At 39.4% G+C, this 17005-nt stretch overlaps 1 protein-coding gene across 2 annotated transcripts in view; it reads left to right on the top strand.

Annotated features, from left to right (window-relative positions):
- Positions 1-17005, top strand: part of BMP2K (BMP2 inducible kinase) — a 151023-nt gene that overhangs the window by 87852 nt on the left and 46166 nt on the right. For both annotated transcript variants that reach the window (XM_008267688.5, XM_002716997.6), the window contains exons 8-11: positions 4129-4232; positions 5632-5711; positions 11403-11563; positions 16713-16918. In XM_008267688.5, coding sequence (XP_008265910.1) covers positions 4129-4232; positions 5632-5711; positions 11403-11563; positions 16713-16918 — 551 coding nt within the window. The remainder of the gene's footprint in view (positions 1-4128; positions 4233-5631; positions 5712-11402; positions 11564-16712; positions 16919-17005) is intronic.

Genomic DNA, 17005 nt, shown 5'->3' with positions numbered 1-17005 from the left:
TGCTATGCCAGAGCGCTGACCCCAAAACTTCTAACTTTTAAAAAATTATCATTATCCGTAGAGCAAAATTGGAGATGGGCATAGGAGCTCATGTGATGCAACAGTTAACCTTATTTTAGGTTGAACATCTCTAATCTGGAAAGTGAAATTTGAAATCCTCCAAAATTCAGAACTCTTTTAGTACCAACATGATGCCACATGGAAAAAATTTCATATTCGACCTCATGTGTAAAATTACTTTAGGCTCTGTGTATATATGGAACATAAATGAGTTTCATGTTTAGACTTGGTCCCACTTCTTAAGAAATCTCAGCATATGTAGGAAAACAAAAACAAATCTGAAACAGTTTCGGTCTCAGATATTTTTGGTAAGGGATATTCAACCTCCTGATAAAGGAGAATGCAGAATGAAATTTGCATCTGAAGCTAGATAGGCCTGTTATTCTGTACTGAGCCCCAGCTTTACCCTTACTGAGTAGAGCAGTGCTGGGAAACCAGAGTTCTTCCGCAGAAGAAAGCCACTTGCCAAAAATAGTTTAGCAGAGAACCTGTATGTTTGGCGAATAACTGGTTCTGAAAGAAGGAGCGTCAGAGATTGATGAATGGATGCACTTAATTCTTTTTTCTAGTCCAACAGTTAAATTAGATAAATCATTGTCTTTCATGTGGGGAAGAATTGAGTTACAATGTTAGAGGTTATGTACGGCAATATACTAGGACAATAGTTTCAAACTTTATTATTATCATTATTATTTAAGATGTATTTATTTTGAAGACCAGAGTTAGAGGGAGAGATCTTCCATCTGCTGCCCTCACCCCCACCCCAGATGGCCACAATGGCTGGTGCTGGACCAGACCCAGGTCCAGAGCCAGGAGCTTTATTTGGGTCCCCCATGTGGGTGGCAGAGACCAAATACTTGGGCCATTTTCTGCTGCTTTTCTCAGGCCACCAGTAGTGAGCTGGATTGGAAGTAGAGCTGCTGGCACATGAACATATGCCTATAAGGGATTCTGGTATTGCAGGCTTTGGCTTAACCTGCTATGCCACAACACTGGCCTCAATATTGTTTTTTCTTAGTTTTATTTGAGAAGGGGCCAGAGAGTAAAAAAGAGTGCATCCCCATTCCCTAGTTCACTCTACAAGAGCCTGTAGTGGCTAGGGCTGAGCTAAGCCAAAGCTGGGAGCCAGGTGTTCTATCAATTTCTCCCACCTGAGTGGTAGGAACCCAGGTTCTTGAGTTATTATTGCTGTGTTCCGAGTGGCATTAGCAGGAATCAGGAACAGAGTCAGAACTCAAATCCAGGCAATCTGATTTGGGTTGCAGGTGTCCTGACCAGTTTCTTAACATCTAGACCAAATGCCTGCCCCATCAGACTTTTTTTATTGTGATCCAGTTTAAATCATACATTTTGGTATGAGCTACTGCTGCTGCTGCTGCTACTATTGCTACTACCACACACACACAGTTCATGGAATACTGCTTATGCTTACGACATTAATACACTCCAATATTTTCTAATCTACTTCATTACAGAAGATACTAGTCATGACCTTATATGTTGGTTTTCTATCACGGAAGTTGGGATCCTTACAGTTAGATAAATTAAATTGGTTTTAGCAGGTGTACTGTGTACTGTCATATGTGAACAGGAACTAGAACCTTTTACTTCTTTATACAATAATGTCAGTTCTACCTCAAACCTGACTAGTTGATCGTTGGAAGCTGTGGCATTGTTCTTAACTTGAGAGAAAATTACCTGTATCAACATTGCTTAGGACATAAAATCTCAAATCTGTTCATTTCTTCCGTGCTTCTCAACTACTGTGAAAGAAAAACTGTGTATAATTGCCTGAAGGATCTTTGTGCTCTATATTCTTAAGTTTTTGTTTGAGCTAGGCCACTCGGGAGGTGTATTTTTTTTTTTAAATTTTTTTTTTATTTGAAAGAGTTACAGAGAAAGAGATAGAGATAGAGAGAGAGGTCTTCCATCTGCTGGTTCACTCTCCAGATGGCCACAATGGCCAGAGTTGCACTGATCCGAAGCTGGGAGCCAGAAGCTTCTTCCAGATCTCCCACGTGGGTACAGGGGCCCAAGCACTTGGGCCATCTTCTACTGTTTTCCCCGGCCATAGCAGAGAGCTGGATCAGAAGAGGGGCAGCTGGGACTAGAATGCCGGCTCTTCAGATCAGGGCTTTAACCCGCTATGCCACAGCACCGGCCCTGGGAAGTGTATTCTTGTACTATTCCGTTCTCTACCCCTGTGGAACGGCTCTTGCTGAACTTTAGTTAGGTGTCACTCCAGAAGGCCCCTCTGAAAGAGTGTGAGACAGGACCTTGTTCCCTCAGTGGAATTCTTGACTGATGTCTCACTCTGTGTCAGCCATCTTTGGAAAGATTCGAGGGTGAATTCGCTCTGCTTTTCAGGATTAAGAATTGTGTGTTTTTCCTTAGCACTGTTTTGTTTCGGACACAGTGGTTCATGCAATGTATCACGTTGCCCTATTTATTATGACAGCTAGAAAGTTGAAAGCTCAAATTTGGACCTGCATTTAGCAGCAAGTTTCTTTACTGACCTTATTATCTTGTTTGCTTCACCCTCCTTACTTCTCTGTTAGTCCTAAATTTCTCTTACCTTTAAAGACTCTTTGTTTTATCTTCCACTTCAAGTCCCTAAAGTAAGACTATTTGTAATAGCTACTCTTGAAATTGGATTTAAAACCAAATAAATTTGTTGGACTAGAAGACTATGATCATAAGTTTGTGAATTTGATAGATTTCTTGAGATTTGATTGTTTTTTAAAATTATGAATACTTTTGTTAAAAAGCATGATTAAATTTATTTGAGTGAATTAATTTGTATGCTGCTGTTACTTTTAAAATGTGTGTATTGAGATAAAACATGATTTATTTTGGGTAATTAAATAAATAGACCTTGGTAAATTCCTGAAATCTTTTCTGGGATGAAGTTGAATACAAAGTAGTTAATACTAGAATTAAAATGTTTTTTGTTATTTCAACATAACCATGAGGATAAAATGATAAAAATCTTAACTGATGTGCTTACATTTAAAATATATGAAATTGAGTTACATGGAGGGCTTTTATATTGTTAAAACTGAGAATGGGATCTCACAAGTAAATCCCCATGTTTCTTGAACTCAGTATCATTTGTCACACAACTGTGTTTTTAGTAAAAATAAGCTTAATGTGTCATTGTAAACGTTACGTATTCGTTGTTTAAAATATTACATCAATTTGAAGGAAAAATATATTTTGATTTATAATTATATGTTAGCCATTTATATGCTTAGAACTACACATTATTAGCAAACTTCAAGATGATCTGATGCTATAAATTATATTTCAAATAGTTTAAAAATAATTTAAGCATGAGAACTTAATGAAGCAGAGTTAGACATGGCGTTGTCTTAGGACAATATGAATTTTTTATTGTAAAATTGAGTGTAAATAACTACCTTCTTGAGAAATTTTGAATTAGAAGTTCAGGAAGAAATAGGTAAGTGGCATTTCAAGCAATGCTATAAGATTGGTGTGAAATCTGTTTATAATGTACAAACTCTGTGCATATTTTTGGTCATGATGTGAATAACAGGTTAAGGTACAGAACTGGAGCGGGTATCATGAGCACCAGCCTGGGGAAAAAGTAGGTTTTTGGAAAACTGTAATGCCAGTCTTGTAAAGCCTTGTTAAATATATTACAATGTGTACAGCTTAGCTTTGTGTTCACTGTTTCAGGGTCATTTAAAGATTAATGAAAGTATATTAGATAATAGTTAAACTTATTTTGAATTCCCTCCTCATCCACCACCACCTTGAAACTTTCTTGAATAATTTCCTATTCACTAAACTTTAGTTTTGGTTTTTATCAGTTTCATATGAGAGTAATCAGTTCTGGTACACAACTATATTTAGTTTGGGTTAATCTTCTTTAAGTTCGTTTATAAAATGGAGTTTCTGTATTTTCCATAAACATTAACAAAGTGTGCTGGAATATCACTGGTCTTAGAATGGAACAGAAAGAAAAAAGTTTTATCCCTATAGCATTTCCTAAGTTGCATCTCTATGTTCACTAAAACTTCTTAACATTTTGATCTATTTTTGTAGGATTCATGCTTGAACCAGATCCAGAACGTAGACCGGATATTTTTCAGGTGTCATATTTTGCATTTAAATTTGCCAAAAAGGATTGTCCAGTCTCCAACATCAATGTAAGTAGTTTTCCCAGTACCGTATGAATTTAAATTTCATTTTATCATGTGTGGATTTATGAACTTTGAGAGTTACCTGTTCCATGGCAAGTGGTCCGCTGGCATGTTTACAGTTATATTTTTGGTGTAAAACCACACTTCCCAGACTGTGTGCACTGAGGCGCCTTGGAGAGCTATAGCAGACTCCGGGATCGCTGTATATTTTACGTTTTCGTGGGAACCATAGTGACATCTGTCTGGCTCAGTACAGGCTATGTTTATTAAGTTGTTTGGGCTAAAACATTTAATAAACAGGATTATTCACTTTTGTTTTTCCCAGAAGATGTCATGAAAAATTATGCTAAATGCTCTGTTAACTGAGAGTCTTTGGGAAGCTTTGGTATAAAGAGCACATGCATTACAAATGGAGAGCCCTGGGTTTCATTCTGTCTTATGAGTGACTGATTTTAAATCTTTGGGGGAGGTTACTTAATATGCATGTCTTTTTTCTATAAAGTGAGGATAGTAGTGATAAGAGTTACAGCTGATAAATGTAAAACTCAGTGCCAAGTCCATCACCATTGCTCAGTTGGCAATAGCTAACAGCATGCAAATGCTCTGAGTTGTGTTTGCTGCTGCATAGGGCACCTCACTACTTCAGATGAACTGTGTATGGCAAGTCTTTGCTAATTTTAATCGCTGTTAAATATTCATAGATAGTCATCAGTGATTTTAAGCCACTCTCAGTATTGTAAAGATCATTCTGGCTTAATTTGTTCTCATAGAGTTTCCTTTAAGTAGAATGTATAATCTATGTCACCAAGAAAAAGGGAGGAATGTGTGGTACTTTTCTATTTTATTTTTGAGTCCATAGCATATATATGAAATATTTTCTCTGTTAAAACTGAAAGTTACACAGTTCTAACATCCTAATAATGATAGTAGCTTTTGCGTTATTTGCCATTTGACTGGCTCTTTAGTTTTTTTATTCAGTGTTTGGAGTACCTGCTGTGACCCAGACATTGGGCGTAAACCAATGAGTAAGGCCTTCCATCATCTGTGCTAGGGAAATTATCTATAATATTTAGAAAAGCACTTTATGCCTTGTGTTTGCTTCTTTTGCCAAGGTTCAGTGTAGTCGGTGATTTACAAGTGTAATACACTCTTTTTAACCAAGATTTACCCATTCATAAAGTGTATGAAGTGATATTCTACTTATTTTCCAAGGATTTCCATGAAAAATGAAAGTGACATTTGTGTAATATGTAGTGTTACTATCAAATTAGATCTGGCAAATATAAATCAATTATTTGTAAGAATCTATTGTGAAAGTAGTGCTTTTATAAATTTTTTTAAAGCTTTCTGCAATTCAAATAGAAACTAAAATGAAAAGTTCGCTCTCACTTTTTTTCCTCCCAAGAATTCTCCTATTCCTTCAGCTCTTCCTGAACCGATGACTGCTAGTGAAGCCGCTGCTAGGAAAAGCCAAATAAAAGCCAGGTAGGCCGAGCTATGCTGACATTGCAAAGGCATTTCTGAAAAAAAGGTGATGCTTCTTGTTTTAATCCTAGCAGTGTCATTAGTTCAATATCATCATCCACAAAAAATGCTGTGTGGCTTATTTCATGTGGTTTAGTTTTGATGGCAGATGTGAAAGAAACTTTTTTAAATGAATTTTTATGAGTTTGTAGGTTTAACATCAGTCCCATTTGAACTGCTCACTCTCAGCAACAAGGAAGTGATTGTTTCCTGGTGACGGTATAGTGGATCTTTATGGGGGGGTTGGCCTTTTCAGCATATGGCAACTTAAATTTAGGAAATTTTGTTTCACAGCTAATACGCTTATTTTTTAAATTTAAGGAAGAGAAATTAGTTATTACAGACAACTAGAATATGTATTTTGCAGTTTGTAACAACTAGTATAAGTGTAGTTCAGAATGTTCGTGGAAAATTGAATAAAAAGGCTTATTTTGGTACAAAAATATTGAATTTCATAATAGTATTTTCTTTTTTTAGATTTATTTGTTTATTTGAGAGGTAGAGTTACAGAGAGAGGGAGAGACATAGAGAGAGGTCTTTCATTCATTGGTTCGCTCTCCAAATGGGCGTAGCAGCCGGAGCTGAGCCAATCCGAAACCAGCAGCCAGGAACAACTTCTGGGTCTCCCATGTGGGTTCAGGGGCCCAAGCCCCTGGACCTTCTTCCACTGCTTTCCCAGGCCATAGCAGAGAGCTGGTTCAGAAGAGGAGCAGGCAGGACTGGAACCGATGCCCATATGGGATGCAGGCACTGCAGGCAGAGGCTTAGCCATTGCACTGGCCCATACAGTGTTTTAGTAACATGTATTTCCCATGAACTTTTTGAAAAGCTCTCATTTATGGGATTTAAAAGCTTTTTGTATCATAAAAAACTTACCTTTTAATTCCATTACCCATGAACTTTTAAAAGCACCTTTGTATTTTTGAAGACTGGTTAAGAAATATTTTAAAATATTTTCATAGTTTATTGCATTATTAGCTTTAAAATATATTATGTAGGCTCAGAGGCTGAGACCTGATATGTTAATGATTGATCTTTTTCCTTTTTTAAAAACTGTACCAGTTGATAAGGAGGACTGTATTGTAGATATTAGGTATAATTTTTGTGTTTGGGAAGATTCCTCTGTCATAGCTATTTGGTATTATATCTTTCTTATGCAGTGTTTTATTTGACATAAAAGACAAAAAAATGTACTTGTCATATACCTTTAATGTGCAAGATATAGCTACTGGAAATTCAAAGAAAAAGAAGCAGTGCACATTCCAGTTGGCAAGTAGATGTTAAAGCTTGACAGACTTGAGGCAGCTTCTGAGGGTGAGGAGGAGGGCAGGGCGGAGCAGAGAGGAGGGAGCACAGGAAAGGCTTCAGTGGAGCAGCCCGCTGGGCTCTTCCTCGACGGATGACTCATCGCTGGGAAGGCTGGGCCCTGCGCTCTAGCAGGAAGGCCATCCGGGTAGCAGCGTGGCCCTTGTGCGTCAGCAAGGCTGGAGCACAAGAGGACACAGGTGCGAGGAGTTGGGGGTGAAGCCTGGGAAACAGGTGAGTGCCCGTCAGGAGCTGCTCTACTAATAAATGATGTCCTGCTGAGAAGTTTGTACTTCTGATCAATTCTTTTTTTCACTTGGTAGTTTGATGTGTTGTAATTGATCTGTTATTTAGAAATTGTTAAGATATCCTTTGTGAATGACTTCCTTTTACAAAGAATATGGGGGGGCTGCAGTAGCGCAGTGGGTAAGCTGCTACCTGCAATGGGTAGCAGTTTGTGGCCTGGCTGGCAGCTCCACTTCTGATCCAGCTCCCTGTTAATGCCCCTGAGAAGGCAGCGGCCCAGAAGCTTGGACCCCTGCCACCCATGTGAGAGACCTGGATGGAGTTCTAGGCTCTTGGCTTCTGTGTGGCTCAGTCCTGGAGATTGTAGCCATTTGGGGAATGAACCAGCAGATGGAAGATCTCCCTCTCTCTTCCCCTCTCTGTAACTCTGCCTTTCAAATTAATTAATAATTATTAAATAGATAAACAAAAAGAATAGGAAATCACTCTAGAAATATCTACATTCACTTGAATTTCAAATGCTATCTTGAGGAGGAGACAAAGGAGTGAAGCTGCATCTGACTCCCAGGACTCCAGCGTGGTCATCAGTCTTCCTCACCTATGTCACAGCTTTAATTAGCAACTGCTGTTACAGTTGAGGGCTAATTATGAATTATTATAGCTCTTGTCAGTTAGGTTTTATTATGATGTGTTTTTAAATGAATTTATTAATAATTAAATTTTTAACAAAGAAGTTATAGATTAAAAAAAACATGAATCAACTGAGCAAGAATGATTTGAATGTCTTTTCACCATGACACAAGTTATAGTTATACAGTTACAAGCAGATGGAATAGTACAATTAAAATTCACACTACTGGGGTTGAGTGTTTACCCTAGCAGTTAAGATACCAGGTAAGGTGTCCGTGTCCCACATCAGAATGCCAGGATTTGAATTCTGGTTGTGGCTCTTGACTTTTGCTTCCTGCTTATGCAGACCCTGAGAGGCAGTGGTGATGGCTGAAGTAACTGAGTTCTTGCTACCCTCGTGTTAGATCTGGATTGACTTTCTGGATCATGGTATCAGTCTGGCCCAGCCTTGGCATTTGCAGAATAAAAACCAGCAGATAGGAGCTCTCTCTTATTTTCACTTTCTCTCTTTGTTTCTCTCTCATATTAAAGAAAAATAAAAAAATCAGTGCTTATTTATATATGTCAAATATATTATGTATATTTAAAAATAAAATTCCTTTTTGCATATTGGTAATATAGATTTACTCTTTATTAGTATCAATGAAGAACGTGGAAAAATTTAAATGTGTGCAAAATTTAATATCCGCAGATTGTTAGGTGTCTCTTCATGTAAAAGGCATGGTGGGGACTGGGTCTGTCAGCAGCTGGTTGCATCATGCATGTTTCCCGAGCTCTTACGGATGTTGTCTGCCCGCTGTGCGTCGTCTGCGCCACGTCGGTGCTTCTCACCAGGCCCTTCACCATCTCACACTGTATCCGCCCTGGGACTCTGAAGCCTTTGTACTTGCCTGGCAGATGTCTTGGGGATCTCTCTCCTTGCACAGGAAACCAGTGCAGAGTTTGACAGGAGAAAAGTCTCCGTTTTAGGAAGGCTGTTGGGGTAATAGTGAGGAAGCGGAGGAAACTGCTCTGGGACTGTTGTAGGCAGATGAGGCAGCGCAGCAGTGCACATGCAGTAAGTACGTGCTTCTCTTCATTTCTGTCAGTTTTATGTCTTCTCTCTGCCTAACCTGTCAAGGTCTTGTCTTCCTCTTCCTTCACAGATCATGATCTGATGAAATCATAATTATTTAAAATTTTTAATCTGCAGTTCTACCTGAAGCCTTCTTTAGCCATTAGGTTAAAGGTGGAAGTAGTCCTCTGAAATTCTTGACAGCACTAGTTTGACACCTGTTATTTCCCATCTTATATTTTGTGAAATTTTCACCATTCTCTACTGTTTCCTTAGGTGTATTGTAAACTCTTGGAAGACATTGTTGTGCAGTGTTTTACTGGGAATCAGTAATTATATACAGAGACTGGTACAGTGGAAAATAAGTTGGAGACATTAGATTGAATACTTTCTGCAGACTTTTTATTTTTTTAGAAGATTTATTTATTTATTTGAAAGAGTTACAGAGAGAGAAAGAGAGAGAGAGAGAAAGAAAGGTGTTCCATCCACTGGTTCACTCCCCAAACGGCTGCAGCGGCTGGAGCTGGGCCTTTACAAAGCCAAGAACCAGGAGACTCCTCAGGGTCTCCCATGCAGGTACAGGGACTCAAGTGCTTGGGCCATCCTCCACTGCTTTCCCAGGCCACAGCAGAGAGCTGTATCGGAAGTGGAGCAGCCAGGACTTGAACCGGCACCTGTATGGGATGCTGGCACTGCAGGTGGTGGCCTTACCTGCGAGGCCACAGTGCCAGCCCCTCTGCAGACTTTCAAAATGCTATTCAGAGCGTTTGCTGTTCTCATGTGTGTTGTTTTAAGTTTAGATCAGAAACAAGTCAAAGTCAAGGGTGACCTACACTAGCCACTTGCTAAAGAATGCAGAGTTAAACAGAGAGAGTGCATAAATAAATTACTTGAACTGAGAGGGGTACAGCATTGATTGGACTTAGTGCCATGGCCTGTAGTTTGAATTGAGTAAATACTTGATTATCATTAAAATGAGATAAAATTGATTACATGTATACACATACACACATGTATATATGATCAGTTTTCATACGATTTGTACCATATCCTTCTTACCTAAAAGGTGTCACATTTAGAAAATAGCACATACACATGTAATGTATTTTTTGTATCATTTCCCCAACTTCTTGAAAAGATAGTTGTTAACAGGGCTCCCTCTTGTGGTTCCTGAAGAGGTTAGGAAAGAACTTTAGATTCTGGCAGTGGGCTTTTTCATAATGTAGCAGATGTGTGCATGAAATAATCACGTGTCTAAAAGTTAAAGTATTAAGTCACTTGAAAATGTGGTGAGGGAACTTAGTAAATCTTGCTGGAAAGTGAACATTTGACCCTACTCAAAAATATTTGAGTTTTTTACTGACTTTATAGAAAGCAAAGTTGATGGATAGGAATGTTTAGATTTTACATGACTTTTTTTTTCTGAAAAAGAAAGGCAAATATCTCAGTCTTCTAAGACTTATTTACTGTTTCTTGCTTTTACAAATGTGTTTAATACTTGACCACCCACATCTGGTGCCTATGCTAAGTCCTAGTTGGCAGGATTTCATGTAATTTCCATTTGGTGTTTCAAGTAAAGCAAATTTGAAAATACAAGAGGTTGAATATGAGCAGGTAGCACTTACTGCTAAAATTTTTGACTCCTTTTGTTTTAAAATCCCTGAGGTGCATTCTTTTCTTTTTATTTAAGTCTCAACCAGTAGAGATTATTTTCTTATTTTTTTTGTTTTTATTTCTCTGACTAGTTCAAAGAGTTGGCTGTCAGTTTTGTTCAAATCCTTATGAGAAGGTATCTGTCTGTTCCCCTTCAGTCTCATTTCATCTCGTTAAAAGTATTCTTTCTCTGGCACCTTCAGTGACAGATTGTCAATGGCAGTGTACCATCTTAAAGGAAAATTAGTTTTCTTTCCTTTCTTCCTTAAATATTTAGTTTTTAATAAGATTTGTTTATTTGAAAGGCAGAGTTGGGGGGAGATTAAAAGAGAAAGAGAGAGGTCTTCCATCTGCTGGTTCACTCCCTAAATGGCCACAGTGGCTGGAGCTGGGCTAGCCTGAAGCCAGGAGCTAGAAGCTTCATCCATGTCTCCCACCTGGGTGCAGGGGCCCAAGCACTTGGGCCATCTTTTGCTGCTTTCCCAGGTATATTAGCAGGGAGCTGGATTGGAAGTGGAGCAGCTGGGACTAGAACTGGCATCCATATGGGATGCTGGCATCGCAGGTGGGGGCTTTACCTGCTATGCCACAGTATTGGTCCCAAATATGTAATTCTTGAGAGTGGCACTTGGAAGGAAGCCAAGAAGACTAATGTGATGTTCAGTAATAATTGGATCAATTGAAATACTAGTAGAGGTTATTGAACAAATGGTATGTTAAAAATAATCCAAATATTTGAAATGAATTGTATTCTTGTCTTATAGAATAACAGATACCATTGGACCAACAGAAACCTCAATTGCACCTAGACAAAGACCAAAGGCCAACTCCGCTACTGCCACTCCCAGCGTGCTGACCATTCAAAGTTCAGCAACACCTGTTAAAGTCCCAGTTCCTGGTGAATTCGATAACCACAGACCAAAAGGTAATACAGTCCTGCAAACTCTATTCCCTTTATAGTGAACATAGAAAAACCTTATATAGTTTCATTTGTTAGGGCTATAAATTACTGGCAAACTTATGATACAAAGCGTTAAGACACTTTATCGTGATGCCTCATAAACCTGTTTCCCTAAAGTTGTAGGCAAAGGAAAGTTACTGTCAATACAAAGGTATAATAGAAAAACTCAGCTTGTTTTGATTCTATAGATGCCACTTTATTCTTAGAGCCATTAGCTAGTAGATCTTGAGGGTTGTAGAAAATTGTGTTGCACTGGAAAAATTCAAGTTGAAACTGTAGCTGTAGAAGGTGATATGTGAAAGAGTCTGTCTTGAACCATGTGCACATTTACAACATAAAAACCTTATCTTCTCATTTGATTTTGAGAAAAGTTATTTTTCTAATCTAAAATGTCTTTTAAGTGTTATGGCACAGTATGGTACTTACTTCTTAATATTCTAGAGGAAACTTGATTCTCTCAAGGATCTGGCAGTATAATCTGAAGATCCCTTTCAAGGAAATCTCGATTTGTACTTTATTTTGTGACAAATCTTTCTTGTTTTAATATTGAAATGTTTTCATTTAGGTTATGGCAATGGTTAAGAGTCCACACTTTGAGTCTCATCAGTGTGGTTTGAGAAAATTTCCTCCGTTTTTCAGTGATATACCTTACAAAACTACTAGTCTCTCTCTTATAGGATTGTAGAGAGGGGTAAATGATAGCTTAATGTAGTGCCTGATGGATCATAAGCCCTTCAGGATTTTAACTATTAGCTACTGAAGTATATGGTCAGGGAAGATAATGTGTATTTTATCTGGCATATTGCTACATTACATATGTAGTAATCAGGTATGCCTGTTTGAAGGGTATTCCATGGAAAAGAGAACAATAGAATTTCAAGTAATTTGTGTTTAATTCCCGTTTTACCATTTCCAACCTCACTTTTCTCTTCTGTATAATGAAAGTAATTTTTTTTTTCTGTTCTGAGGAGTAAATGGCAAAGTGTCTGGCATCTAGAAAATTCTGTCTCAAGTACCTATTCAGTGTTAGTTTCTCTGTTTCTGCCTTTTGGATTGGGGGTTCTTGTACTTTTTTGTATCAGTGCCTCCCAACCAAAAACCACCAGGAAATACACTTGTAGTTGAATGTGTTAGGTTTATAATTCCCAGACTATGGGGGTCTTTTGGAGTATCTCGGTAAGATGGAAATTGAAAAGGCTTGCTAAAGGATTTGGGCTTGAGTAACTTGAGGGTGGCTTTACGGAAACTGGGTTTTGCTCTGTATTGGATATTAGCAGAAATGGGGGCATGATAGGATCAGGTATCTGAATAAACCTTAACTTGAAGGAGGGAGGCTAAGGGTTCTAATGTAAAGAAGCAGTATTTAGGCACGTGAGGTAAGGCAGGGGATGCTGGATCATTTCTGTGGTTTGGCCAGTGTTCATGATTTTGTCTGTATTCAGACAGAGTTATGGAGTGGTCTTGACTCTTGGCATTCAGAGTGGTCTTGTCTGAGGTTGGTTCTGTGTGAAACTGCTCAGCAAGAGTGCCCCAGGCCTAGCCATGAGTGACAGGCCTGTTCCTGTGTCAGGGCTGCTTGCTCTTTTCTTTTTCTTACGTGGTTCCAGCTTAAGTTGGAAAAATTATACTCCCTCCCCCGCCTTGTATTTTTAACATCTCTCTCCTTTCCCTTTGAGTTAACCAGCAGCCAGAAGTGTACACCCTCCTAGCCCTCTTTCGTATATATATTTTTTTAATTTTAAGATTCATTTGTTTGAAAGAGTTGGAAAGAGAGACAGAGAGAGAGAGAGAGGGAGAGAACAGAGAGAGATCTTCAATCCACTGGTTCACTCAACAGATGGCCACAAGGTCTGGGTCCTGGCAGCCAGGAGTCTAGAATTCCATCCGAATCTCTCATGTGAGTGGCAGGGTCCAAGCATTTGGGCCATCTTCCCCTGCTTTCCCAGGTGCATTAGCAGAGAGCTGGATTGAAAGCAAAGCTGCTGTGACTAGAACCTATGCTCTCAGAAATGCCGGCATTGGAAGCAGTGGCGTCAAACCGCTGCACCACCACACTGGTCCTTCATTTTCTTGCATGTATCTATACAGATAGGAATAATTGTGGTTGTCTTTAACATAAGTCATTCCTATTCTACTTTTTTGCAACTTGATTTTTTTTTTTTTTTTGCTTAGTATATTTTGGAAAGCTTTGATTAGCAGAGCATATAGATCAACTGTGTAGTTTTAGTAGATCTTTATACTGTGAATATATCTATGTAACTAGGTTTTTCTGATATTTGCTATTATTAATAGTGTTGTCATGAACATTTAAAAAAAGATTTGAAAGAGAAAAAGAGAGAGGGAAAGAGAAAGATGGATAGCTAGGTCTTCCATCTACTGGTTCACTCTCTCATTGGCTGTAATGGTTGGGGCTGGGCCATGCCTGAAGCCCGAAACTAGGAACTCCATCCGTGTCTCTCACATAGGTGGCAAGGGCCCAAGTCTTTAGGCCATCTTATGTTGCCATCTCAGGCGCGTTAGTAGGGAGCTGGATAGGAAGCTGGGCAACTGAGATTTGAATGGGTACTCATATAGTATGCCATAGTCACAGGCAGTGGCTTGACCCGCGCCTCAATGTTCCTGAAGCCAGGAGCCAGGAGTTCCACCCAGGTTTCACATATGGGTGGCAGAAAACCAAGAGCTTGAGCCATCATCTGCTTCCTGTGATGCCAGCATCCCATATGGTCACTGGTTTGAGCCCCAGCTGCTCTACTTCCAATCCAGTCCCTGGTAATGTGTCTGGGAAAGCAGTGGAAGATGACCCAGATACTTGGGACCCTGCTACCTATGTGGGAGATCCAGATAAAGCTCCTGGCTCCAGGCTTCAGCCTCGCCCAGCCCTGGCCATTGTGGCCACTTTGGGAGTGAACTAGCAGATGGACGATCTCTCTGTGTCTCTTCCTCTCTCCTTCTGTAACTCTGCCTTTCAAATAAAGTAAGTCTTAAAAAAATGAGGTCTATATTAGATCAAGCCTAATTTTGTATTTAGATTTCTGTTCTTACTTATTTTTATTTGATCTTTTGGTGAATTCATTTCTTGGGCTTAGAGTTATCATTTACAAAAGGGAGAATAATAATATGGATAATTGTGATGTATTTGAAAGCATTCTTTTATGTGAAATTGCTGTGATGTTGATTGAGGGTGTTCTGGTGCTCTTTGGTTATGGCTTGAGCTCTCTCCTTTGCCTGGTGACACTAAAGCAAAGTCAGAGTTGGTTAGGTGAGGTGTAGGGCTCATCAGTCATAACTTGGTACTGCTGTGCTGGAGGTGGGGCTCTGGCAGTGAACATTGCTCGGCTAGACATCAAGACCCTGAGTAGTAAGTGGATAATCAGGGAATGACCTGACTCTTTCACACTTAAATATCAAGTTATGTCTGTGTGGTACAATTGTTATTTTCATTTTCTTCCTTGTATTTTTATAAATATTTCTGAGAATAATTAAAATGGGCATGTATCCTTTTTTTATATATATAATTAGAAATAGTTATGGGACCTGTGCTGTGTTGTAGGAGGTTAAGGCTCTGCCTGTGGCGCCAGCATCCCATATGGGTGCCAGTTTGAGTCCCAGCTGCTCTGCTTCTGATCCAACTCCCTGCTGATGGCCTTGGAAAGCAGCAGAAGATGGCCTGAATGTTTGGGCCCCTGCACCCATGTGAGAGACTCAGAAGAAGCTCCTGGCTCCTGGCTCTGGATTGGCCCAGCTCTATAGCCATTGTAGCCATTCAGGGAGTGAACCAGCAGATGGAAGATCTCTTTCTCTCTCTTACTCTCTCTGTAACTCTACCTTTCAAATAAATAAAATAAATATATTTAAAAAATAGTTATAAAACTTTTCTTAGAGCTATTAGTACTTAGGCCTGGGGAGATTTGAAACTGTTGATATCAATGACAAAGTTCCTTCTCTTTCTCTTTGCACAGTTCATCCACTTCTCCCTTCACCCCTAATATGGAGTAGTTGTATTTTAAATTAGGAATAGTTTTGGAAGACTATAGAGATTATACTGTATTTAGTCTCATCTTTTCTGATGTTTATATCTTTGTAACTAATTTAAAAAGTTTATTGGATTTTCCAAGAGTAACAAGTGGATTCTAAATATCCATTTAAGAGATTGTGTTAATGGACTCATTGTAGTGTGCGTTTTATTGAGAATCTGTTACATAGAAGATTCTTTGGGTCTAAAGAGTAAGGCATCCCCTCAAGGACTTGGGTCCCATTTCTGCAATAGCTTTTCCATTAAAATGTGTAAGATGGAATGAAATGTAATATATAAAATAGAAGCATTAGATGAGGGACAAAGGAAGAGAGATTGAGCTAAACTTTAAAGGATAATAACATTTCAGTAGGTGGGAAATGGCAGTCTAACTTGAGAAAATCATATTAGCAAAGACACCTACTCATAATATGATATAGTTGAACACAGAATATGACATGACTGGTGTGTTCTTGAGGAAAGCATGAAACATGCAATTTTTCTAAGATTTTCATTTGTTCAGAATTGTAGATGACATAATTAAGTTCCCTGAGTATTTAGAATTACAGTAAATAACACCTTTAGACTTACATGCTGATGGAAGTTGCTCTGTTATAAGGTATGTACACCTTAGTTAAATTATTATTATTATTATTATTATTATTATTATTTTTTTTTTGACAGGCAGAGTGGATAGTGAGAGAGAGAGACAGAGAGAAAGGTCTTCCTTTTGCCGTTGGTTCACCCTCCAATGGCCACCACGGCTGGCGCACTGCGGCCGGCGCGCTGCGCTGATCCGATGGCAGGAGCCAGGTGCTTCTCCTGGTCTCCCATGGGGTGCAGGGCCCAAGCACTTGGGCCATCCTCCACTGCCTTCCCTGGCCACAGCAGAGAGCTGGCCTGGAAGAGGGGCAACTGGGACAGAATCCGGCGCCCCGACCGGGACTAGAACCCGGTGTGCCGGTGCCACTAGGTGGAGGATTAGCCTATTGAGCCACGGCGCCGGCCAGTTAAATTATTATTGAAATGAATTGTTTGAAGTGTAGCCATTTTGTTGAGCTTTTTAATGTGTTGATAGACATTTTTGGAAACCCGTTTTAGGAGCACTAAGACCTGGAAATGGCCCTGAGGTTTTACTGGGCCAGGCCCTGCCTCAGCAGCCTTCGCAGCCGCCGCCACAGCAGCACAGAGTCCTTCAGCAACTACAGCAGGGAGACTGGAGGTTACAGCAGCTGCATCTACAGCCACGCGGGGCGCACCAGCAGCCACAGCACCATCAGCTACTTCAGGATGCTTATATGCAGCAGGTAATGTTTTTATTGTTCTTTAAGTAAGGACATTGATGCATCACTTGAATGTCATTAAATCCTCCTCCCCACACCGTGATTCTGGGT

This window comes from Oryctolagus cuniculus, chromosome 8 (genome assembly GCF_051225735.1).
Source record: "Oryctolagus cuniculus isolate XC-2025 breed Fujian yellow rabbit chromosome 8, ASM5122573v1, whole genome shotgun sequence".
Classification (NCBI taxonomy): Eukaryota; Metazoa; Chordata; class Mammalia; order Lagomorpha; family Leporidae; genus Oryctolagus; species Oryctolagus cuniculus.
Note: the sequence above shows the minus strand (reverse complement) of the source record. Positions and strands in the feature narration are given on the sequence as shown.